The sequence below is a fragment of the Coptis chinensis genome, chromosome 3 (assembly GCF_015680905.1).
Source record: "Coptis chinensis isolate HL-2020 chromosome 3, ASM1568090v1, whole genome shotgun sequence".
Classification (NCBI taxonomy): Eukaryota; Viridiplantae; Streptophyta; class Magnoliopsida; order Ranunculales; family Ranunculaceae; genus Coptis; species Coptis chinensis.
Window position 1 is genome coordinate 38,431,932 of NC_141458.1, and position 26,441 is coordinate 38,458,372.

The 26,441-nt window shown below is 37.0% G+C and overlaps 2 protein-coding genes and 2 long non-coding RNA genes across 4 annotated transcripts; 2 read left to right on the forward strand and 2 right to left on the reverse strand.

Moving 5' to 3' along the window:
• Window positions 1-801: 801 nt before the first annotated feature.
• LOC147509525 (uncharacterized) lies at window positions 802-1,621 on the reverse strand. The gene is made up of 3 exons (XR_015216572.1): window positions 1,353-1,621; window positions 1,132-1,218; window positions 802-1,004 (listed from the first exon to the last, which is right to left on the reverse strand). It is a non-coding gene; the product is annotated as an uncharacterized LOC147509525 (long non-coding RNA).
• Window positions 1,622-2,165: 544 nt separating this feature from the next.
• Window positions 2,166-3,623, reverse strand: LOC147509526 (uncharacterized). The gene is made up of 2 exons (XR_015216573.1): window positions 2,722-3,623; window positions 2,166-2,512 (listed from the first exon to the last, which is right to left on the reverse strand). It is a non-coding gene; the product is annotated as an uncharacterized LOC147509526 (long non-coding RNA).
• Window positions 3,624-5,545: 1,922 nt separating this feature from the next.
• SKB1 (SHK1 binding protein 1) lies at window positions 5,546-19,976 on the forward strand. Its single transcript, XM_086601787.1, has 23 exons — window positions 5,546-5,737; window positions 5,822-5,951; window positions 6,041-6,150; window positions 6,244-6,333; window positions 6,415-6,480; window positions 6,877-6,968; window positions 7,069-7,144; window positions 7,290-7,376; window positions 9,029-9,110; window positions 9,203-9,294; window positions 9,407-9,442; window positions 9,582-9,650; window positions 10,435-10,503; window positions 10,735-10,788; window positions 10,869-10,943; window positions 12,098-12,190; window positions 12,277-12,380; window positions 13,225-13,273; window positions 13,364-13,450; window positions 16,104-16,209; window positions 16,943-17,030; window positions 18,352-18,445; window positions 19,557-19,976. The coding sequence occupies exons 1-23, from the start codon at window positions 5,603-5,605 to the stop codon at window positions 19,638-19,640; spliced, it is 1,968 nt and encodes a 655-aa protein (XP_086457913.1). The 5' UTR covers window positions 5,546-5,602; the 3' UTR covers window positions 19,641-19,976.
• Window positions 19,977-22,471: 2,495 nt separating this feature from the next.
• LOC147509528 (uncharacterized) lies at window positions 22,472-23,484 on the forward strand. Its single transcript, XM_086597842.1, has 2 exons — window positions 22,472-22,863; window positions 22,948-23,484. The coding sequence occupies exons 1-2, from the start codon at window positions 22,504-22,506 to the stop codon at window positions 23,482-23,484; spliced, it is 897 nt and encodes a 298-aa protein (XP_086453968.1). The 5' UTR covers window positions 22,472-22,503.
• Window positions 23,485-26,441: the final 2,957 nt, after the last annotated feature.

Sequence of the window (26,441 nt, forward strand, 5' to 3'; positions counted from 1 at the left end):
CTGAAATCTGAATGAAATAACCAAATTCCAATTAAAAAGCGAAAAATGGATGTAAAAATTTACCAAATGGGATCGAAAGCTATTACTCAAATTGTAGATTCAAAAATTTGAGTCAAAATTTGCCAAGGGAAAATAAAACAATTAAAATAATGAAGCACATACCTACATAATGGATTCAAACTCTGAAATTGGAATCAAAATCTTCCAAACGAAAATGAATACAGTTTGAACTAAAGAGAAAGTACCTTAAAAAAGTTAGAACAGATAGACGTTTCTGGGGAAGAATAGTTCAAGTGGTTCTCACACATTTGTTTTCAGTGACAAACTAAACCCTATAACCCCTCATCTGATGTGTGGTGTTAGTGTTACCATTGACAAAATTGCAATCATGACTATGCTTGGAAAGCTTAGACAATTAACGTGAGATTTTGGGCAAAAGAAAGAAACACAAAGAAAGAAGAAGAAAGACATTTTAAGGTTTTAAACGTAATTGAGAGATTAATGGGCAAATTAGATTAAGGTTTTAAGCAAACTACTTTACTTTATTTCCAACTTATAAAAAGCAAAGTATGTTTAATTTCAATGTATGAGAATGAATAAAGTGCAACGTAGCACTCTGCCATTGTCTTTGGGTTTGACATTGAGAGTAATTAAGACCATTAAAACTTGATCCTTGGCTCCATGCCATACAATCAATAGTGTATATCAAAGATTTTTTGTTCTCTTTCTTTGGCATAATGAATAGCTAGTTCATCTACTACACACAAAGTATTTATAAGAAAACATATTGGGTTGTATCTAAACTTACATCCTGCCTCGAGTATCATTTCGAAAATTACTCACAGTTTCGTGTGAGAAAGGATTTACAAACACCAGTTGTCCTAGCTCATGCAAGTAGTTGTGAAGGCATCTACCACCTTGTTAGCTTCTCAGTGAAAACACGTGATTGAAATCATCGTGTGTCGTTCACATGTTTAATTTGTTCAATCACACCTTTAAACCACCTGTCGAGGAATTTGCAGTTGTTTACCAAAACATAAAAAGAATTTGCATCTATAGTTAAAAAATATGTTAAATAGGATATGAAAATCCCAAGGTATGTAACCAACGATAAACAAAATACTTTCATACCCAAGAATCACCAAAAATACACCATTCAGAACCCTGCTTTGTCACGTTTCAGCCGCTTGACCACACGATTTAACTCCAGTTTCGAACCTGCAAAAGGTAAACCCAAAAAATAAAAGTTAAGATCAATCAAATACATCTAACAATGAAGTAAAATATGCTCTTACTTAGATACATCAAAAGGTTCGATGTACATTATCATACATATAAAATAACATCACCACCTTAGATGCTTGAAAATTTTCCACTGCTTGATCATCGCCATTAGTATAAACTGTCACATATCACATGATTCCCAAAGTATGCTCTGGATTTTCATTCCCATATTCAAGTATTCAACCAAGAAACCTATAAATTAGAAAAGAAAACCAAAACTTAAATTTGCTCAACCAAGTAAAACAAATTATACAAAGTTATGAAATGAAACGTATCTAATCGTGGTAAGCAAATTCAAAAGAAACATCAAATATATACATGAAAATGAATAATTGCTAATCTAAACCAAAATGAGACTGCCGATATGTGTAAGGGTATCTCTAATGAACATACCAGGCCATCAATTTTAGTTTGCAGCACAAACGTAAAACAATGAGCAGATCATATAGTTCGCCAGCTACCAATTTAAATGGTCTCGGTCCAAAAAACTAAGTTTTAAAGAGAATTATATATATATATATATATATATATGCAATGCTCTAAAATGAAAAGTTGGAGCATAACTTATTGAACATCCAAATTGACTCAACCACATGCCCATTAGTATCCATATATCAGGTTCATTTGAGGGGAACAACAGTTTGAAAGAACGCCTCGTGATATTGAGGCATAGGCTTCAAAAATAGTGTATGAAAAGATTATAGGAATAGCAATACATATTTGAAGAGTTTTATCATATTTAACATAATAATTGAGGAAAACAAAACATCACTCTCAGCTAAAGACTTAACGGAAAAATCCATAAATCACCATATCATAATCAAATAACATGAAGCAAAATCAGTTCAGGACTTGGTCTTAGTGTGTCCTAATAGTCAAGAAGGGACTAATCATCCAACTTGATGTAAAGTACCACCATGGAACATTGATGAAGACTTACACAGAAACAAACATCATTAGATATTAGTTGTTTCTATTAAATCAAGTCCATATTTGATAAAAGAAGAAGAAAAATATTGTTAGACATCAACAATTAATTTAACACACCTGTTTTTGCAGTTTTGCTTTGAAGATCAAGAAGATCAAGAGCTCTTTTGATCGCCAAGGAGTGCAATTTCCGATCTGCAGAACCCTTCTCGTGCTTAATTTTCTTGACTCGTGTTGACATGAGGTTGCTCCAGCCAACCTAACCACACCCCAATTCTCTTGAATTCTTGACATGCCATTTCTGTTTCATCAAAGCAATCCAAACATCAATTTCTTAATATTTCATAAAAAAAATACATAAATCATAAGTGACGAACTCCAAACAAATTGAAAAGTTGCACCTTTCAGCCAAGTCAGAGAGTTATAGGCTAGAATGGGGATATAGAAAGTAATACACAAAGAAACCATGCAACACCTTGACGTAGTGAGCGGAAAATATTCAGTAATTACCATATCCCCGAGATAGCGGTTTGTCTTCCCTTTCTCCCAAATCCTGTAAAGCTAAAGTAGTGGTAGTATTTACAGAGTCATCTTAAATGATCCAGTCAACACCAGCTCCCAACAGGCACACTGTGATCTTCTGTGCAAGTGATGCCTTCGGCTTGATTCTTTATCTCTAACCTATCACTTGGTCACAGGACCGCAGGTTTTTTCCTATAACAGTTTTCTCGAGAAAAAGTTAAATCTGGTGCAGTCTTCCAATCAGCAGGAGGCCAATTCGTATTGACACTTGGTTTCTTATTAGACTTTAACCAGTTTTGGTTATCGGTTGTGGACGAAACAAAAGTGGGCTGGTAATTACGATCATCTATTTTATGAGATAATAAAGATGAAATGAACCAAACAGGTTCTTCATCTGGAAGCTTTGAATTTTTTTGACTATTTACAATGAAGAACTCTGTCTGCTCCTCCGTGGAGCCTGACTCTGCCATGGTTGTAATCATGTGGAGGAAATTTGCCAAGTGTAGCTCTGGAGCTCCATTTAAAAAAAGGCGTGAAAGCTCCATGAATATATGATGTGGATTTGAGGCACGGTCTACGTATAAGTTGTTATCCTGCAACAAGTTTTAGCAAAGAAAATTGTTGAGTAGAGGATTAAGAAGCTAAACAATTCAAATCTATTCCAGACTTCTGCTTGCTAAATTGTAAGAAAAAAACAAAGAAAACAAAAGACCATGTTCTACAACTATGTACTACTGACATTTGTTAAACCAAATTTAATGCACGATTTTCAGAAGTAACTTATTGCAAATCATCTGAACCAAAAAGTATAGGAGAGCTGTTAGGTTCTTTACACACTTAACAAAAACCAAAAAGGCAAAAACAGTGAACCTAAGAAAAAATGTTTCGATTAAGGAGAAAAAAATGGCGGAGAAATAATGGTTACCTTAAGATTCGGTAGCAAGAGCACTAACAACACCCCTATGAGGAAAGTTGCCCAAGAATATGTTATCTACTATCTTCCATCTCTTTTAAAATGCACGTCCTTAAAGAATTCATACATTATGTTCCCCATCTGACATCTATCTCTTTCGAAAACATTTGAGATCTTAAAACCTTAGGTGGACATGTCTTAGTGCTATTAAACTTCATGATTTTCCAATGAGCTCCTGCAATTGAAGTTAAAATAAAGTTTAAGGTACCAAATGACTGAAATTATAAACAAACCTTGAAGCATTGGTGAAGTAAGCACCAAGCTGTCATTCCTTTTAGCATGACAGAATCGCCAACAATAGGATCTATAGAAGATGGGACAGACACCACGGCACTTGCAGGAAGGATCTGTTCTTCAATGTATGAACCCATTGGATTTACCCCATAAGCAACAACATCTCCAACGCTCATTCCAGTTAATCCAGGACCAACGGCTGTCATCGTCTCAACTGTTTCTCTGCCTGATTAAGGGAAGAGAAAGACCTATGAACAATTTAATCTCACCCTAACTTTCATTTGTTTTTTTTATTGTTTTTGCAGCAGACGCATAGTATCCACTCTATAGTTTGGCCTTTTTTTCATTTCAAAAATACAACTCCAACCACCTATGCCAAGACAGATATAATAAAATAAAGTCGAGAAATGCATAAAATTTCTGCCTCTCCTGTATCGTTTGAGTATGGAGGGAAGCTCTACCGTCCCTCCTCACCCAGCTGCAAAACCAAATTGATTCATATTCTACTACCATACTTATCATCCGAAAATATGAAAATGTTGTTATGTTATGCTAAAGCAGAATGTTATGTTATGCTAAACCAAATTCAGAAGCGACACATGTAAAGTTTATCAAGTTTTAAAACTTGGAGACTTGTAGTCACAATTCATATAATGATTATCACGCTCTAGAAACACATATAACGCACCAGGAATAAAAGGCAATGTAGCAGATTTGTAAGCTCCTTTACGAATTTGAAACATCAAAACCACAAACCAATTCAAAACAAAAATCATTCAAAATCGATTTAAGAAAATTGAAAGTAGAAAATCAAATAAACAGCAGAAATGAACATCAAATGAAACAACAAATAAGAAGAATTGGTACTACAGGAGGAAAAAGTGGTTTTTTTTTTTTTTTTTTTTTGAGAAAACCACTTTTAGATACTACATGAGGAAATATCTTACATTTTTGTTTTCTTGACTTCTAATAAAAATCTGCAATATCAGCAGTAGAGAGATAATCAGGTATGTTTATTTATTTATTTTTTTTTTGTGGCTTTTAGTTTAAGTTTTTATAAAGGAGAGCAAATTAGGGGAGATTTGGGATAAAGAAAAAGAAGAGAAGAAGAAAAGAGATGGCTGGTTTTTTTCATTTAATTTCGGTATAAAAGGTAATTATTTGGCAATTAATGAAGGGTAAGTCGCGAAAAATTGAATAGTGGCGTGTAGTTGATTTCGGACCTGAATTTACACATACGTCCTTAAGTTACTATGTAATCTTAAGAGCATAGATGGTAGTAAATTTTGAAATGACGAAGTACTCCTTCTTAAATGTATTGAATAATTGATTTTAATATTTTATCAAGGGTATTTTATGGTAGAAAAAAGACTGGTCCAATTTAAATGTCCGTGTTAGTTATAGTATACTCTACTAATTGAGATTACCAAAAAAAAAACAGTAAGATGAAAAGAAAATCTATGTGTTTCACATTTGATGAGTTTACAAGAAATGTACTGAAGAATAGTGAAGATAATCTGCCGGCCACAAGGGTGAGAGTAATAGAAAAGTGGGCGTCAGTAGTAAAAACAGAGCAGTGTAAAGAAACCCTACTAAAACCCTGAGTGACAAAAATAGCCGTCTCCTCAATTTCAAACCAAACCAAACCAAAAAAAAAGAGAGATGCCGCTGGGACAAAGAGCAGGAGACAAGAGCGACTCACGCTACTGCGGAGTAGAAACTGAGTTCAATGAAGACATGCCACGTCTTCTTGATTTCAACATCTCTTCTGGCTTTGACTTCATTCTCCCTCCCTTGGTTTGTTCTCTTTAAGAACCACTAACTCACATTTTTCCTATACTAATTTTTAACTTTTTTTTTTTTTTTTTTTTTTTTTTACAGACTAATCCTACTTACAGACCTAGCTCAGTTACAAGTAATAATAATAATAATAGTAATGAAGCTAGTGTTCCTCCTTTTGCTGGATCAGACTTAGTTTTGAGTCCTTCTCAATGGGCCAGTCATGTTGTAGGTACGTTTTGTTTTTATCGCCCTTTGACACCATAGTTTATTACTTGTATTTGGCATTACAAATTATATGTATATATGCTGTTTATCTAGGTAAAATTAGCTCCTGGATTGACTTGGATTCGGAAGACGAACTACTTCGGCTAGATTCCGAGACTGTTTTGAGACAAGAAATTGCTTGGGCTTCTCATCTCTCCTTGCAGGTCTTTCTCGTTTTTTCAATATTAAATCTATTACCAATTTCTCGTTTTTTCAATATTAGAGATTTGAATTCGATTTCGTAACGTTTACTGCAGGCTTGCTTACTTCCTCCTCCTCGAGGAACTTCTTGCGGTAATTATGCAAGATGTGTCAATCAGATCTTGCAAGGTCTAAATAATATGCAGGTGCTTCTTTTGCACTTTAATTTTTCTTAATCTTCTTTTCTTTTGTGTCGCCCGTCCTTATGATTTGTTTTGTCATAATAGTTGTGGCTTAGGGTGCCACTGGAGAAGCCCGATCATGATGCCATGGATGGAAACCCTGATCAAGTGGTAAGTGATATATCTTCATCATTTATGACTTATCCCAATTTTTTACATCAGTAATATGTATTTCAATTTGCTCTATTACTATATTTGAGCCTGTCCTTTGCCCATGGAATTGTTTTAATAAGAGCCACTTTTATTGTCCTTATAGATCTTCAACTTGCTCAAAAGCAAACTTTCTCATTGATGCTGTTTGTCCTTATTGAGGCCAAACAGAAAAAGATGTTGTGTCATTCCCCCGTGTTAGGCTATCCTAGTCTTCTCTGCACAAGCCTGTGTATCTTACAGAATATCTAAAACGAAAGTGTACTTTGTAGTTTGACCTTATATTCTATAGGTTGTTCTGCTGAATTTCCTTGTACTTCATCTTGATCTGTTTCCTGTTTCTCCAAATTTTCGCAGAGTGGAGAATGTACTGATTCCTGGGAATGGTGGAATTCATTTCGTCTTCTTTGTGAACATCACAGTCAGCTTTCTGTAGCCCTGGATGTATTGTGAGTGTTACTGACTAATAATGGACGATGCTGTGATACTTCATTAGAGTTATTCTACTCTGATCTAATTATATATTTATTTTACCTGCTTTTTTACTAGGAGTTCACTACCGTCTGGTAACTCACTTGGGCGTTGGTTTGGTGAACCTATTAGGGCAGCCATCATTCATACCGATGTAAGTAACTTTTAAGGTTCAATTGGTGAAACTCTTTTTATTGTCATTATAGTAGAATATTGTTTTGCTTTTCCATAAGTTTTCCAGTGCGTCCTCGTGTGACAGATGCTCTCAATTTGATTGGAAGTTCCTCTAAATGTGACAGGCATTTTTAACAAATGCGCGGGGATATCCTTGTCTCTCTAAGCGCCACCAGAAACTAATTGCTGGATTCTTTAATCACTCTATACAGGTAGCTTCATGAGACGTTTAAGCTATATTCCCTAAAATAGGATTTAGCTGCTTAAACTGAAGTGTTAAATATGAAAAACTGAATTTTTTTTACTTCGAAGGATTTGTTGCCCCATTTTGCTGGTTTTAGTATTGATAGTTGAAACTTTCTTATTCGGAATCCCTTAAATCTCCTTTTTGCCGGTGAAAGTGTGAACCAAACCCAAACACCTTGGGCCCAGCCTTCCAAGGCTGGACCTACAGGCCACTGGTTTTGATTGACATAGCAATTTTTATTTTATTTTGTGTTTCCACACAGAAAATAGACTTGCAATAAGTAGTTAAGTTGGTGCAGAACTCTGCTTTGTCATGTATGTGGGACTGTGGGAGTCAAAGACACCTTTTCTATGCCATGTTTCACTGTCATCACAGAAACCAAAGCGCAAAGACACTTGTTTTCTCACCATCACGGGTGCAGTATTCACTTGGACTCACCCTTCATGAATATTAATCATACTGTATTCTGATATGTAGTGTATGCTTGGTATAGTTTATCCTTAAGAGTAATGAACGGAGAATAAGATTGTGTCAGAGTATATATTGTGCTAGGTTTTGTCCAAGCAACCTTTTTGACATTGAAGAGCGAATGTTGTCAGCATATTATATTGATAAATATTAAAGACAATGAATAAATAGCTTTTACCGCTAAAAAAAAAGGACGGAAAGGAGCTCCTCCCTATGCAACCAAGAGTCATTGGTCATTGATTCCCATTATTATGGCTGTGAAACTATTCACGATTAATGCTCCTAAATGTACTTTTTCCTCTTCCGAAGTTCTGATGAAAGATTCATACTTAAGGGTCGTCATTGATCGTGATGCTAAGGAAGTTTCTGTAGTCCCATATACTGCTCTGTTAATCTCAGTATTGTTCATTGGTGGGAACTATACCTTGGTTCTATATTTATTGGATTGTCTTTTTGATCTGTAAAAGTTATATTTAATATATGCTTTTGGAACAATCATGAATCACTTTTTTCCATAAATGCTACCTCTTCTCCCCATACCTCCATGGGTTCCATAACCATTTAGGTAATGTGACATACTATTAATTTGTTACTAAGTCGCATTGATTCGGTTACGCATGTCGGTCTCCAACACAGATGCAGAGTGTCCGACACCGCGACCTATATGAAGTAGGACTCGGGAGCACAGCTAATCAAAAAGTAAACAATTACTATTCTTCAGTTACACAAGTAATCCTTGGGCTCAAGATCTTACAAAGCGCCTCCTTCCAAATATATAATTATGATAGTGTCATATTGTGGAGTTGTAAGTACTTTATGTTTCTTAGTCTAGGGTGTAAAAAAATACCCTAGTTTGAAATTGTATGCAGAAAGTGTCTGTCTCTCTGACACAAATGTCAGCGCGTCTGTGTCCGACACGATTTTTGTAAGAATATGAAGTGTCCATGTTTCTTAGGTTTCTATTTAGTTTATCTATACGGAATATATTCTATTATTCTGTCTATTTAACAGTGTGACATCTTCTATCTATACGGAATATATTCTATCTATACGGAATTATTTACTACATTGTTGTTACTATAATCTTCTACTTGCGCTTATGCGAAATTTATTTGATATATATATTTTTTTATTACATTCTTTTGTCAGATTGTGGTTTCTGGAAACCTATTGCACAGTACTTCCATGGGAACTTTGGAATCCAGTAATAATTCGGATAATAATTCTGATGGTAAAGTTACGAAGATTATGATGTGCTTAATTGTGGATATGTGTACTTGTAATAATTTTCCCTTTTTACTCGTAAATGTTCATTTCGTGTAGGTATAACCAGGCATCCTTTAAGGTCTTATCTGGACTATGTTGGGTATCTCTACCAAAGGTTGGATCCTCTTCCTGAACAAGAACGTTTTGAGGTATAGCTTTTACTTCCTTTCCCTTCTCTCTTTCTCAATCTCATTCCTAGCTCAGTATCAGTATTATTTTCTCCTTTTCTTTCTTTTCTGACCATTGGAATTGTTTTGACAGCTTAACTACAGAGATTTCTTACAATCTCCATTGCAGGCAAGTAACTTTTCTTAACAAAGATTAGGTTGATGCCCAGTGTTTATTTTCTTATCCTTCCTTTACCTCTCAATTTTCTAGAATGTTTCTTGCTTATATTTTTCTTACCTTGCTGTTTTTTTCACTTTTTCTAGTACAGCCTCTCATGGATAATCTAGAGGCCCAGACTTATGAAACATTTGAGAAAGATACAGTAAAATACAGTCAGGTGATATTTTGCATCATAATGTTTTTGGACCTTCCAATCGTAAATATTTTGCATCATATGCTTCTTATATTTAAGGAAAAGATAAGCGTACATATTTCTTGATTTTTAGTTAGCTTCATGGCATCTTCTGAGGTGTGGATGTAATTCAACAATTATATGAATACATTATTGTTTATTGATCCAAAAAGAGAGAGCATGTAAGCTTTGTTAAGGGTTGGTGCAATAATCAGTATAACATGAGCAGAAATATGCATGTTTACACATAATTACTTGATAGGTTGCATAGGTTGAAGTATAATATCTTTTGCTTCTCCTGTCTTCATTATAAGTCATAAGTAGGGTGTCATTGTCTGATTATATAAAAGAAAACTTTTGGGGGGAAATTAAATTTGTCCTGCAGATGCAGGTACCCCTATTCCTAGATGCATGTCCATGTCACAGATAAGAATATTTTTAGGATCAAAGTTTTCTGCAGCCAGAAACACTTGTCCATTACAATGTAGTAAGCAGTGTCTAGTACATAACATAATAGGTGATTGGTTTCCTGAATCGGCCTTTTAGCTGTTTCGGTTTTATATTCAAAGTGGCATCTCAGATAGGATGGTTCTTGCACTGTTGGGGTTAGTTAAAGTTGGTAAATTTTCTATTGGACGCCAAGTACACATACTTGACATGGTCAAGAAGTACAAATCTTGGAAGTTTGTTCTTTTTTTTGCTTTTGTTCCGTATAGATATGTAGCTTTTATCTGTGGGGTTGCTAATTCGAATGCTATTTTCTGTATAGTACCAAAGGGCAGTCAGCAAAGCTTTAGTGGACAGGGTCCCAGATGAGAAAGCATCCACCGTAACCACTGTAAGCTTATATTTGTAATTTTGTATAGATGTCTACTTTCCATTGCTTGTGAAGCTTTTTTTGTCTAGTTGGTTTTTTAGAGTTGCAATTCTAACTTTTCTCCTAGTCCGAAGTATACCTTATAGTTTTGCATTCTCAACCATTCCCATTATTGTTTTATGCCATACTGATCTCTTTTCATGTACTTTAGTAATAATGTCTCTCTCTCTCTCTCTCTATTTACAATACAAGGTACTGATGGTTGTTGGAGCGGGACGAGGTCCACTTGTTAGGGCGTCATTGCAGGTTCATCCAATGCCCTCTCTTCCTTAAAATTCATGGTCTGTGTATTTTATTTCATTGAATTAACTAGTGAAACTATGCAGGCAGCTGAAGAAACTGGGCGCAAATTAAAAGTGTATGCTGTGGAGAAGAATCCAAACGCAGTTGTGACACTCCATGTAAGTTTGTAGATAACCAAACCATAGTAGAAGAGCAGTTGTGTGCGCATCTTGCATTCTTGCTGAGAAAGTGAAAATATACAAGTATGGGGTGTTAATACATCCATTTCCAAGCTCGAGTGGTCACTTTTGGATTCACTATCTCTGTTCAACTGAATGATAATATTTCAAGATCAAATATATGTTTGCTTAGGTCCTCAGGTTGTTGACGTTGTTAGAGTTAAATTGTATCTTTGTTGCTGAGGATGCAAGAAAGAAAAAAAGACTAAGAGATGGAGTAGAAGAGAGGCTACATCCTTATATTGATTTCAAGGGTTTACATCCAGAAAATTCGGGCTGGTTCTTAAGTCCTTTAGACCAATTAGACGTCCTCAGAATTTCCTCCTATCAGAAAATACTCTGATTGTTATATTGCTTTCGATCTTAGATTTGGAACCCTCCCCAGGCAATGACTATTTCAACAAATATTTGTGCTTAGTTATATCAATTTTGATGTGGGCATTTAAATCTGGAGACAGTACAATATAGATGGCAATAATGTTTTCATTTGAACTCTCTTGTACTTGCACTATCCAGGCACTCAGGCAGTGTCGTTTGACATGTTTGCATATGACTTTCTCTAACTACTGTGTAATGCCGTACTGGGAACTTTTTAGTCAAAAATTGTTAGTAGTGGGTGAATTTCATATGAACAAACATTTTTTAAGCAGAAACACTTTCTGAAGCAGATACAGAAGCACACTGAAATTCTCTCACACACACCTAACATAACCATGAGATTGAGCAGGGTTATTATCTTTCTGATTAGGATATAGATAATGTATTTTGAATTATGAATATCTTGTTTCTGTTTCTAGTCTTAGTTTTCTCTACTTATACCTATCGATATGTTTGTGCAATTCATCCATTTAACATATAATTCCCTTGTTCTGAAAGGTTATAACTTTAACATAGACTTCCCATTAGTAGATGTTTATCATGTAGGCCTATCACTCAATATGTGGCACGATTCTAGCAAATCAAACTGATTTCTTTTAGCTTTTGGTTTTAGGTTTCAACTATGTGCATTTTAAGAAACGAATTGCATGACTATACAACACAACTACCTTGCATTTCTGCCAAATGTTTCAGAACAATCTTTTTTGATGTAACAGAGCCTGGTCAAACTTGAGGGGTGGGAGAATGTTGTAACTATTGTATCTTGCGATATGCGTAGCTGGAATGCTCCTGAGAAAGCTGATATGTTGGTAAGGATTACTTGACAGAAATCGTCTGCAACTCGCATCATTCTCCAACTATATACCAGTACTTAAACATATACATCAAATGTTAGGTGAGTGAATTGCTAGGATCTTTCGGCGATAATGAGCTGTCCCCGGAATGCCTTGATGGAGCACAGAGATTTTTGAAGCAGGATGGAATTTCTATTCCATCATCGTAAGTTTTCTCTGTGGTTGACATTTTGTATCTTTCTAAGGATTCATTTTTGCTGGAGAGAACTTGTCCAAAAGTGACAACTTTTCCTTGTCCCATTTTCTCTGTGCACATGGTGGTGTGAAGATGCAGAATGATATTACATTGACACTTTGTTTTTTAGTTAGAGTATGGTCAATGGTGTAAGAATGGTTAAGGGTGTATTTCTGTGGGATACTTCATCCTACTGTATTGATATTATGATTAGACCCACTTTACCGATAAAAACAAAAGGAAAAAAAGATAAGGGTGCAGCATGTCTGAAGTCTGAACGTGTGAACACATCAGACGTTATAGATACAGACGTTTAGGTTGGCTGGTATTAGTTATATAGAAATGTATTTTTTAAAGTTTGTCTTTTCTCCCCATTATCCAGATGCTTCTTTGCCTAGATACCAATTATAGTTTAAGTCGGAAACTTAGATACTATTGTTCAATCGAACTTGAATACTTGTCATTTGCTTGAGGATTTGTTATTGAAGTAGAGCTCTTAACTGCTACTAGCTCTACTACTGTTGCTGCTACTACGTCATGGGAAGTGGCAAAGAAGTGAACTGGTCAACATAGTTAATTCCAATATATGATATTCAGGACTGGGTTTTAATTTTAGTTCCAAGTTCCATTGTTTGGCAGTGGAGTCTACAGAACCATCACAATGACCTTAGTAGGAGGATCTGCAAGCTCTTTACTTATTCTTAATTATGAAAAACTATCGTGAATTATTGGAAAGCTGTCCATAAATTTGTTTTTAAGAATATCTGCTTGATGTCTATCTCAGACAACTAGTTTACTGACCCCACTGCTTCAGGTATACGAGTTTCATACAACCAGTTACAGCATCGAAGCTATACAATGATGTATGTAATTTCTGTTGGCATTTTTGGATGTCATTCCCCTCTACCATGGTGCCAGACAAATCCTTTTAACTGCTCGATGTTATTTTTCAGGTGAAGTCACACAGAGACCTTGTGCACTTTGAAACAGCTTATGTGGTCAAATTGCACAGAATAGCAAAGCTTTCTCCTTCACAACCTGTAAGTTGAGCCCATACTTCAAAAAAATAATGCTGTCCGGGAATATTGTTTGAGTGAACTCTCATGTGCTGTTAGCCACATCTTGTATCCAGCGTTAGCGCTGAAAAGGAGATAAAAAGAGTTGTTGGCAGTGATGTGTGTGCCTACCTTGTGGTGTTGTTAGGACTTGCATCTTCCTGTTCCAGACCTTGTCCCTTTGATGTACATGGTTGTTCCTCTCTCCATCAGCTCGGGCTGTTGGAGTAAAGTGGTTTTAAACAGTATTTACATGTTTAAACGTGTGATACTTTAGATTATTCTGATACTATAATTTTCTAGAAAGGTTATTACCAAATCTTCTGAATGTTTTGGTGCTTCCATCTTAAAACTTTGGAGCATACGACTCAAAAATAATTAGCAATAAGTGAAGCAGCACTGGGAACTTAGATACTATTATGCTAGGCTTCAAACGTTCCACTTGGGACTACACCAAACATCTCAACAAGCTCCTTCATGTGTGGTGTTACTTCAGCCTAACACGTGGACGAACACTTTTGGGTAACATAGAGTAAACAGCCTTTGGGCCAAATACTGAAATAGCCTGCTCAGATACCAGCTTAAACTGTGGAATAATCCAACTCAAAACCAATTTGGAATGAGTGGAGCTGCCCCAGAAACATAGATACTAAACTACTAAAGCAGCCTTTACATGTTCCACGTAGGACTACATAAAACATCTCAACACGTCGCCAGCAGGTTTTGCTGGTGTTGAGGCTCGAAGGCAGAAAAAAATTGATACTACGGTATTTCTTTTATAATCATCAAGACTGCGTATTTCCTAATCTGAATACTCATTGATTGAGGAATTCACACACACACACACACGCACACACACACACGCACACACACACACACACAGAGGCGTATCCATATTCCTACAGTCCCTTATGGAGAGAGAGAGGCGTATCCATATTCCTACACTCCTTTATGGATGGAACCAGAGGACGACAAGGAAGAGTGAGATCTTTCTGGTTAGGGCTTGGTGACTGGAGGAAACTGTAATTTTTTTTGTTTTGTTTTATTAGCTTCTAAGAGCATTCCCAATGCAAGCCAATATTTTCCCCCCGTATCACCTCCACGTAGGCAGTATTTCCCTCTCTTATCACCGTTTTGGTGAAAAGCAAGGTAAAGCTGCTTAATGCAAAGGTGAAAAATAATCTCGGACGGGATGTTGGATTCTGTCTGGAGGCTTTTTGATCGAGACGGAATGTAACATCCCGTCTGGTATTTTGTCTGAAAAAAAAAACCGAAAAAACACGCGAGACGGAATGAAACATTCCGTCCGAAAAAAAAACCGATTTTTTTTTTTTAAAAACACATGAGACGGAATCCAACATCCCGTCCGAAGTTCACAAGTCAGCTACTATCTCGGTTGAAGGTTTCACCCTGGGAATGACTTGGGAAAATAGTCACCATCTTTTACACCTCTACATTGGGCACTGGTTTTGAACCAAAAGGAGGTGAAAATTTTCACATCCCCCTCTTTTTCACCTGCATTGGGAATGCTCTAAGGAAATACCAATTTTTCCCTTCTACAACTTAACTTAGTTAAGGTCTCCACTCTCCACCCAAAATTTTAGTGTTAACTGTTCATCTTAAGAATCTTTGGTCCCAAATTCCCAATGACGTGTGGGAAATGGAGTATGCCAATGCCTCCTGTATGTGTGCACATAATTATGTTCACCAAACTTCACCTTGTTTCAAAATCAACAATAATTGCGTACAACTCTTAATTTCTCCAAGGTACCCCTGGATCCCCATTTCCGCAACCCTCTCTTAACGAGGTTATAAACATCAACAAGCTGATTTATATGATGATCACCTCCACAGTGCGGAGATCATGTCCACCAGAAAACTCTGCTCTTACCTGTTATAGATGTCATCATATGTGTGTGGAAGGATTGCGGGACACATTTCAACACACGCAACCTCACACACCCATCTGCCGGATCCCAGTTGCTTGTCCTTGTATTAGACTGTCTTGAGCTTAGTTGCGGTTTCAAAGGTTGTAACTATGACTGACACCAATATACATGTCTGTGTCATTACTAAGTTAAAATTATGTGCTGACTGGTGACCTGAGAGCAATGAGAATACATTAAAAGAAAACGGTACTATTCCTAAAATGCCTAAATATTTTTAACTTCATAAAGGATATTCTTCTGCCTATGAGGCTGTATGGAGTGCAGGCTTTATTGCTATCTCATGAGCTTGTAATGTGTTCACATAGATGGGTGTTGTACACTCATTCTTTGTCTGTTCTGAACAGCTCTCTAGTTTTATTTGTTAACGAGTTCTTCAATATAGATATAAGTGCTTATGTATGGTGATGCACGACTATTAAATAAAAAGTTTTTCATGCATATATTTAGGTTATTTCGTTTGAATTTATCTTGCTGTGGTGGTTGCTCATATATGGTAATTGCTTCTTCTGTGGAATCATCTATGACTATCAGTTTCCTGATTAACATGTTATGCATACATGGATCAGTTGTCGATTCTGCTTTCTTGTACATAAGCGTCTTTGTATGTTTTATCTTTGCCAATTGATTTCCAAGAAATTGGTCTGAACTCTGATGTTGTGTGTTTCTGCCTTTTTGTGGCTATTGAATAGGTGTTCACGTTTACTCACCCAGATCATTCAACTAAGAAAAGCAACCAACGGTATACAAAGTTGCGGTTTGAAATACCAAGGGACACCGGTTCGTCCATGGTCCATGGTATGTTATTATGCTGATCCCCTCTTTATATATGTTGCAGATTCCAGTTAACATTTCAAATTGTTTCCCGATAAGCATTTGGAAGAAAGACATCGAAACATAGGCAGGTCAAAATGCTTTATTACCAGAATTATTATAATGACTTTTGTAGTGAAGGCCAAGAATAGAGAAGATGACCAAAGAATGTAAACAGTATTACAGGAAAGCTGTGTGATGTGCTCCTTTTCCCTGTCCAGAATGTTGTCCGGACCAAAGCTGCATGTCTTAACCATTAATGTTTAAAGCCGATCAAGTCCAAACTAAGAGAAATGCCATACAAGAAAGTGAAGAAACAACCTTTAGCTAATGCAATGATACCATTCTTCACGCAGTATTGTCATTAAGTTTATTCAATATAATGAATTGTTTCCATATTCCACACATGATACTCAAATGCCTTCCCCTGTTCAATGTTATGGTCAGCAACGATTGTTGCAAGTTAAATAATAAGTTAATAACACACTTAGTAGAAAAAAGAGAACATGATTAAACAGTAAGGATCATTTATGAATGAAATAGGCATGGCAACATCCGCTGCGACTTACATGGTAGGGTATATGGTATTTTGGTGTTGAGAATATATATACTGATATTCTTTTCTTGAGTGAGAACTAACTTTATGCTTCCTGCCTACTCTTTGGCTAGGCTGCTCAATTCTTGATCTGCAGTTTTTTTCCCCATATATGGTATGCAGGATTTGCTGGCTATTTTGATGCAACACTTTACAAAGATGTTCATCTTGGTATTGAACCATCGACGGCTACGCCAAATATGTTCAGCTGGTATGTCCTTTTGCTGTACTTTGTTTTATGACATTATTGGGACCAAAGTCCTTTATATGTGGTTGTATGGCCTTTTAAACTCACCACCCACCTATTTTTCATTTTTCATTTTTCATTTTTCATTTTTCTTTTGGATGGTTAGGGCATCACCAATGCAGGCCCTCAAAATAGAGGGCCACATCAGCCTTATAAAGGCCTGTTAAAAGGATAAAAGTGATATAAAGGACTTTTGAAGGAGGGGTTACATAATGGGGTATCTTTAAATTTGAAGTTTAAATCCTGGGAAAGCTATTAGTTCACTTGTCGCTGGAATTGTGGTGTGGTGTGGTGTGTGTGCCTCAGGTACGGTATGTCGCATGTTCGAATCTCCACGAGAATAAATTTTGTTTCCAGTGTTTTGTAATTTGAAAGAAAGACAAAATATTAAAATTTGCACATGCTGGGGTTCGAACTTGGGGCTGAAAGTCTAACAGCAAGGACCTCAACCAACTGCGCTACATTTGTTTCCTTGAAATGCTTTCAAGCGTCACTACAAGTTACGCAGGGAACATTATTTTACACCTAGAAACCTTGAAAATTATTTTAAATAATGGAGACACTTTTCAAGGATGGTAATAATAGAGGCCTATATAGGGGCTGCACTGGATTTTTTATTTGCTCCCTCAAGTTTGAAGATAGAGGCCCATATAAGGGCTCCATTGGTCATGCCCTTAGACCTTAATCCCTATTCGCGGTGAAGTGGGAATTGGACCCAACCTCCCAAGTCCCAAAGCTTGACCAGAATGTGGGAATCCTTGTAGTTCTGTTGGAGATATTCTACATGTTATAGTACTCTTGTTGGAACACATTCTTCTTTGGGCCCCTGGAACTAATGGTCGTTGAATACTTCTTCCTAACCTGTAGGGGAGATGACCAAATTACCCTTAATACATGACTGTTTCAAATTGAGTTGTTGATCTATGAATCATAGTGTCTCTAATAGAACTAGGTCATTTAGTTGTTGGTTGCATGGTTGTTTGTCAAGCATTTTTCCCCCATGTGAAAATATATCAACTCCCGTTGTTTGTATTTATTTGATGCTTGGGAGTTGCAACTTGCTCCAAAGAATTGTAACATTTAGATCCCAGTTTATTCGTAATTAAAAGTTCATTCATTCTAGTTCATTGATTACTTTAAAATACAATTGCTCGTCAGAATAAAACTTAGAAAATTAGCATTACATTATTGTATTCTTTGATACACTTGTTCTTTCCAAAATAATGTGCTATAGGATGATGTCCCGAGTTCCTTTATTCTTGCAACTAACCCAATCCTGGGACAGGTTTCCAATATTTTTCCCCTTGAGGACGCCTATTTGTGTACAGCCTGGATCTCCTCTAGAAGTACACTTTTGGCGCTGTTGTGGTTCTACCAAGGTAATGTTTTATTTAATTTTTTTTTTTAAGTACAATAGTATTTGAATGTTATCAATCTTCAAACATTTAATATTACTTCCTTCCCACTTTGAGAAACCTAAAAATGCTAAATTCTCGGAGTTCATTATAAGCTCTGAACAAAGGATTTCTGTATTTGGTATTTATTTCCATAGGGAGTCCTCATTGCTCATACACACAAGATCATTATGAAACTCGTCTTTTGGTGACCCTTTTTGCACCTGTTCCTAGGTCTACATGAAGTGATGTTTTTGGTGATAATTATCTCTTCATCATGGAGTTCATCTCTCACAAAAATCTGCTCATTCTGATATTTCTAGCCACCTAAAATGTGGTGTAGTTTCTGACTAATGCAAGGACCGAATGAATTGTATTAAAATGTTAGAGCAAGCCGATTTTCTCATAATAGGATGACCTGCAACCTTTCCTAGCAAGGTTCCAAATGGAGGACTTCTTTTCCAAAATCAACCATATTGGTTTTTTCAAGTGTCATGTTGTTGTCTATAACTTCACTCTACGAGCTAATGACTAAGTTGCATTCACTCATGGAAGCCATAAGCAATATGAAGAATGGTTCAGGGCTAATTTTTGGTGAAGAGGATCTCCCCATCACGAGAGAGCTTCGCCAAGAAATTCAGACAATTTAACCTTCTATAAAGATGTGATCAAGTTTAGGAATCAGCTAACAGTCAAATTCCCCATTTTGGAAACCTCTCTTGACGAGATTTGTAATGTTCACCAGAGTTTTGGATTAGGGTGGTTTCTTGATTTCCATGCTGGGGAGGGTGAATTCACCTTAGATCGCCCTTATCTTATCCATGTGGGCCCCATACAGTGTGTGATGTGCAATAAGCTGAAGTTCAGTGAGCATACTTTTCATGATGGGATCATCGTCGCAAGAAAGAGAAATAATAAAAGCCTATGTAGGAAATAGGCGGGTAGCTGTATTGATTCTTGAATGTTGTAATGCACACACTCACAAGCTATCCAATCTTTTCTGTGTCATAAGTCATAATCCTAACACCCGTAACCTAGGTTTACTATAATTGATCTGTTTCTGAGACATTTTCGTTCTCTTTCCATTTCTCTGCAGGTCTGGTATGAATGGTGCGTCACATCCCCATGTTCTTCACCAGTCCACAATTGTAACGGTCGCTCATATTGGGTTGGTTTGTAGAACTGTCTTTTTACCACTTGTCTCCATCAAAGCTGCCCCCATGTGTGAAGGCTTTCAAAGCGAGCTTCTTTCTTTCACACAGGAGTGAGTATCAACAGAGCAATTTGTTGTAAATTAACGGTTTTCCAAGTTGTTGTAAATTAACGTTTTTCAAAGTTGAAGAAGTCAGTGTTCTTTGATTCAACGTTTAATGAGTAGTGTCCCAAAACGAGTTTTCAGGAAATTTGTCCAATTGGCTTTTTTGTATTAATTAGTAACTTATGAGGCGAGAATTTTGGATTAGAGTGTCGAGTGTTGTTAAATTCTTATGAACTTGAATCAAATCGTTTTCTTGCAGCTCCTTTATTCATGCATTTTAGATTTTTGGGTAATTTCCCAATTAGTAACCCATAATGTCAATCTGTTCCCAAGTAGTAACTACTTTTCAATTTTGACTTTTCAATCTCACTTTTGACACTTTTGCCCTTCTCTTTATTTTCAAACAATGCCCACGTGGATATGTAACATTCTCTCTCTCCTCTTTACCTACTGCGCATAACTCTGTCATATTACCTGATGAGTTTGATTTTACAGTGATGGACAACCGTTGGATCTTGATCAAGAAAACACGTTAATCAAAACATGTTGTAGTATCTGTGTTTGCTATAATGAAGAAGCAACTGACTAATAAACTATCAGCAACTCTTAGTGATTTTGGTTGTCAGTACCTTTACAACTTTTACCTCATATTTTGAGCCAACCTAAAAAATAAGGACAAAAGCTCAAAGTTTATGTTTTTTTCTTGGTTGTTTCTTCTTCTTCTTCGTCATTGTCCTTCTGCTTTTTGTATTTTTTAAGGTTTGACATGGAAAACATGACACATTCACATGATAAAGGTATAGTTTGTTGTTTTTAAGCTATTCTAGGGCCTTGGGTCTACGATTTTTGTTCCACGTAGTTTAGTGTTTTGTTTGTTTGATGTTTCATCTTTCAAGGAAGAGGGTTTTGAAGACATTTATATGACGTCTCCATGCATAAATGCTTGTTGATTATATAGTTGTGGTAGAATGTTGGTGGTTTCCATGTTGATTTTATATTTAATGTTGGGTTTAATATTAAGGCATTTAAGATAGATTTTGTCATAAATGTCCTAAAAGTGTTAGTTTAACTAGTTTGTGCTTAAATGTTTGAATTTACTTTTCAGTTTTTATGGTTTATGGCTAGGTACTTCTTTGTAACCATCGCTTTTTGGTTGTTTTTTTTTATACTTACTGGTTATGTACTTCTTTGGATGTTCTTATTCACTACAATGGGGAGATGAAAGCGGACAAGTATGGTCGGATGAAGTATGTTGGTGGCGAGGTGAAATTGAGAGTTTGTGATGGGGGTATTTCATTTGAAGGATTCATGAGTACCGTGGAAGGTGTGTTGTCGAGAAAGAGATCTACTTTTTCTATAAGATACTTGACGAAGAAGTCCCCGTGGTCAAATTGATGAAGAAACAGATTATTTGAACATGATTATGAAACAAAGAAAGTCTCCAAAAAACAATGATGGTTTGGGTTATCAACGAAGTAGAAGTGGTAAGCAATGGACAACCTAATGTTAAGAAGAAAGAAGTTGCTCTCGAAGTTGTTTAAGAAAGACGCGACTCAAGCATTGTTTCTCCCGTGAAACACTCTTTTTCAAAACGAAGGAGCTAGCTCGTCGAAGCGTCCTATTAACCAATTTAAACTTGTCGATGAAGCAATTGGTAAGTAATGCGGTTCCATTTGGTTAGGTCATTATTAGTGAGGGTGGGTACATGTTTTATTTCCCGATAGTTATGAATCTTTGTTTTCCGAGAAAAGTCCCTTGACCAACCCCCCGAGTGGGAGAGTGGGGACTCATCAATGGGAAGATGTGGAGATTCACGACGTCGAAGAACACATTCAACCCTCACGGCTTGTCATCGTTCGAAAAGGTGATGGCGGGTAAGTCTTCGATATCAATGGGATATGTTGATAGATGATAGCTTTTTGTCGTCACGATAGTGGTGTGGAACTTCGAGTGTTCATTGAAATATAGATATTTGTCCCAGAGGGTGTTTCCTCTGAAGTTACACCTGAACCTTCAGTACAGAAAAGAGAAACGGTCACACCGCCTTCTCTGTTTGTGGAAGGTACACTCTATAGCCTTGCAAGGTAACATATAGTTCTATTTGTTGATAGTGGGGAGCTAATTATCGATATAATGAGGGGACGGTCAATGATGGTGATGAGCAAGATGGTGTACGGATCTTGATCAACCCGATTATGATGACTTTGATTCCCAAAACCCATATGGTGATACTGAGAGGGCGTCCCCGAGGAATATAGAATTTCCATGAATCAAAATATTGACAATAATGAGGGTGATGATGATGAAGTTGAAATACTACATGAAGTTAATTTTGAAGAAGAAGAAGTAGTACAAGTAAAGGATGGAGCTGATGATGATGAAGTTAGAGTAGTAAATGGTGGTAATCAAGATGATGATGATGAAGTTCAATTATTGGATGATGATTGTGATGTATGGTCTACTCCTAACCGTAGTCAAGAGTTTTTTTGGGGAGGCACGCCTATGACTGTTAATGATGAGGAATGCCAAAGTGAACCTGATATGACTGTTAATGATGAGGAAGGCCAAAGTGAACCTGATATTGAAACAAATGGAATGGTTGATGCTACGCTTATTCGGTGTAAGATCTCAATTCGAAGACTTACATCAAGGATATGATCCTCTTCGCTCTCCCATAGTCCGTAAACACCGGCTAAAGTGGATGTAACTCCTCCTCATGTGAACTGAAGTTTATTCCTCCTAAAGTAGACAACACTATCCTACTCGGGATGATCTTATAAAAGACATGAAGTCATACGCAATAGCAAACATGTTTGATTTGCGTCGTGCGAGCACTTCTCCTGAGAGGATTTATATGAAGTGTAAGTCTCCTGGTTGCACATTTCATTTGTTTGCAAAACCGACCACTGGTTCTGATATATGGGTTATTATAACCTTCAGAGAAGCACATACATGTTCACAAGATAAAGCAATTGCAACTAATAAACAAGCTGATGCAAAATGGGTTTCAGAAGTTGTGAAATCGAAACTTAGGGACAATATTGATATGGCTCCGAAACAGTTGCAGTTGGAGGTTAAGGACGCACACCAGACAAATGTGTCGTATAAAATTACTTGGAAAGCAAAAGAAATTGCAATGCAAAAGGTAACTGCCTTGGTTATATCAGCAACTAATGAACGCAATAGTAGCAACAACTAACTTATGTTTGTTCCGCTTTTTTGCTTGTAGATAAGGGGAAGCTTTAGTCAGTCGTACCAAATGTTGCCAAATTATTGTAAAGAACTTAAAAGAGTGGATTCAGATTGTTTCACCGAGCTGCAAACGTCATCGGCCCCTGAGCACAAGTTTGAATGTTTGTTTGTGAGCTACGGCGTCACTGTCCGAGCTTACAAAAGATGTCTTCGTCCATTGATTATGATTGATGGCACTTTCATGACAGGTAGGTACAACTCAATCATACTAACTGCTATCGCGGCTGATGGCGATAGCCACGTGTTTCCAATTGCATTTGCCATAGTCCCAAAGGAAAATAATGACCACTGGGATTGGTTTCTGGAAAAGTTAAGAGACCTTGTTGTTGGGACGGAGCAAAACTTTGTTCTTCTCTCTGATAGGCATCTAAGCATTCTTCAAGCCGTGCCTAAAATACTTCCTAATGCGGTCCATTGCTTTTGTGCACAACACATTTCAAATTGTATGACTAAGCAAGAGACAAAAGGGAAGGTGAAGAGAGTCAATGAAACTTATGAACAGCAGAATTTGTAAGACTTATGAGCCAAATTTATCAGGCCGGAAAGCAAAGGTTATGCAAAGATTGTAAAGATTCCGAAAGAGTCGTGGTGTTGTGCTTTTGCTCCAATGAGAAGGCATGTCATTTGCTACACAAATCACATAGAGAGCTGGAACAAGATGATACTTCCAAAGAGAGCTATGCCAGTGACATCTCTTGTCAATGGTATCGGGTTGAACATAATGAAACATTTTATGACTACCGGGTGATGGCGCCAAAGTGAAGACAAAACCGACCAAATCACCGAGGAAGTGCTCATCTCGTCGAGATATTCGAGTAGACGCGTTTCCACAAAGAACAAAGGCAAGTGAGCATGTTTACTCAGGCAATCACTAGACCAGATCGACACCGTAGACCTTTTGGAGAGGACTTGCACACGCGGTTTCTTTCAACGGGTTGGTCTTCCTTGTAGCCATGCTATGAAGGCAATCGATCACCGTAAGTTATGTGCATATGACTTTTGCTTGCATTGGTACACAAAAGAAACGATGATGGATACATATAGAGAGACTGGACACCATTAAGAGGAAAAAAAACGGTGAGTTTGGGTTTATGATGGCATCATCGTCCGTCCACCCGTTGATGAGGTGATGCCCGGAAGACCACGAAAAAGAGAAAAGTTTCAAAAGGAGAGGGAGTCCCAAAGGCAAAGAAGAAGGTGTAATGCAGCGTTGGGTGGTCTTGGACACAATAAGGCAACTTGCGGTTGCCGCTGATGATGCCGAGTGGATTGATTTTTCATTTTGGGATTCCACCAGATTTTGCATATGAAGAGTACATATGATCTTTCTTTTAACCAATCACCAATAGTGGCAGCTTTGGTTTGTTTGTTTGAAATTGGCACTTTCAGTTGCATATATGTTAGTGGTAAAATGGATAGTTTACTTCGGGCTTTTCGCCGGGGGGTTGATATTTTGGATAGTTTTGGTTGGCAATTTTGGTTTCAGAATTAATTTGGTTTGAACGGACATCTTCTTGTACTATTAATATCAAGAACTATAACAATGACATGGTCATCAACACTGATAACTATTAATATCAGTCTCTAATGGATAGTTTCTTTACAAGTAGGCTAACATCATCAACACTGCCCTCTATTTTCATTTTAATAGGACCATCAATGGTGATTTGCAACTGGTTTTCCTTTGTCACCTTTGCTTCACTAGCAGGTGCTTTAGCCTTATGTGTCCCTTCACCTTCTAGATCTATCCATTTAAAACCCTTGCATGGATCGGCCCTGCATGAGAGAAACCTTCTTCCCAGACTATGTGGCTTTGTACTTACACCATACCTCATATTCGCATTCTTGAGCATAACGGACAAGTCGTAGTTGCCCATGGACGGTTGATCTTCCAAAGGCCCAGATTCCCCACACTCAAAACATTTGCTATAGTTGGTTGATGATGAACCAACATTTGTATTATTCTTGGTAGAATCCTCACCCCCACCCATTTTGAGCGAGAAAAAAATAGAAAGAGAAATGGGATGGACCAAGAAAGGCAACCCAATTTGTACTTATAAAGGAAACACACTATTTTCCGCCAAGTGGTGTTGAAGCCAAACTATTCCCCAAAACATTTCCGCCTAAACTATACACAAATGTTTGATGAAACATTATATTCCAATAACCATATTGCATTGCGGGACCTATCAAGAACTAATTCCATAAAAAATGCTTCACTAAAACTTAACTCATCACTCCATGAAAGCATGAAGCAATGAATGACAAATTCCATCATCACAAATTCGTAGCTGATGATATTAACGGCACCACAAAATGATATTACCATACTAAAATTAGACAACTAAACACAAAATAGAAGAAGTTATTTGTTTCACTAAACACAAAATAGAAGAAGTAGCATCCACCAAGCTGTTTCATAGTGATTCCCCTGCTCACGTACCGACTTCTTTAGCATCCTCCAAACTCTTCTCCAATTGCTCTTATCTGCTTTTTGAAACAGTATCTGGATTCAACCCACAATTAATTATATCCATTCCAATCCTCTTCCTCATTCGATGGGGTTGCATATCTATTTTGTTTTACTTCCTCGGGTACACCCCTCGGAAGGCGATCCTAGATAGGCTAGGCAAAATAGGCCACAACTATTTGTATCCGGTTGTTGAGTAACAGTATTAAACTCGAGCCCAAGGGGCTCCCAAATCATTAGGTGACGATGGATCAAGACACCTCATGACATAAGTAAGACAAGTCTCTATAGCAAGTTGCTCATCGTAAACTTTCTTGAGACCAAGAGAATCATAGTTGTAGATTTTTTCTCTTTCCAAAATTGTAGACTTCAAGAACCCGGTGGCTACCTTCAACTTGAAGAGGAATGATAAGACCCATTGCCCTGGATGGGTGTGCTTGATCTCTAATTCTTCCTTCATAAGGGTCTAAGTATTCTTTTTAACAACTTCATGTGGATGATACGCACCACTATCTACTCTGTCATCAGGAGTTGCACCACTGAAGGTTTGGTCTTCCATCTTCTTCTTAAAGTTTGTATACTCTCTGTTCATGAATTTCTACATCAACAAAATCATAAAGTACTTCATCAGTAAGGTGAACTATACAAAACAAATTCCATCAACCAATGAGATACAACTTACAGAAAAGTATACATCCTCAATGATAGTATATGTTTCTTCTTCTGGAATGTCATTTTCCTTACAATGTTGGATGTACCACCTGATCAACAGCTTCACATATATGGTGATCACTTGAGTCATAGAATTTTAAACATTATTATGCAGAAGTTGGTGATGGTTAATATGTTAGTTGGTGATGGTTAATATGTTAGTTGCTGCTAGTTAATATGTAAGATAATATGTTAGTTGTGTACTGACCTCCCCATCTACCCACTCTCTTCCATGCAATGAATGGAAACTTTGCATGAAATAGACCTGGTTGTATCCAAACACTTTAGCA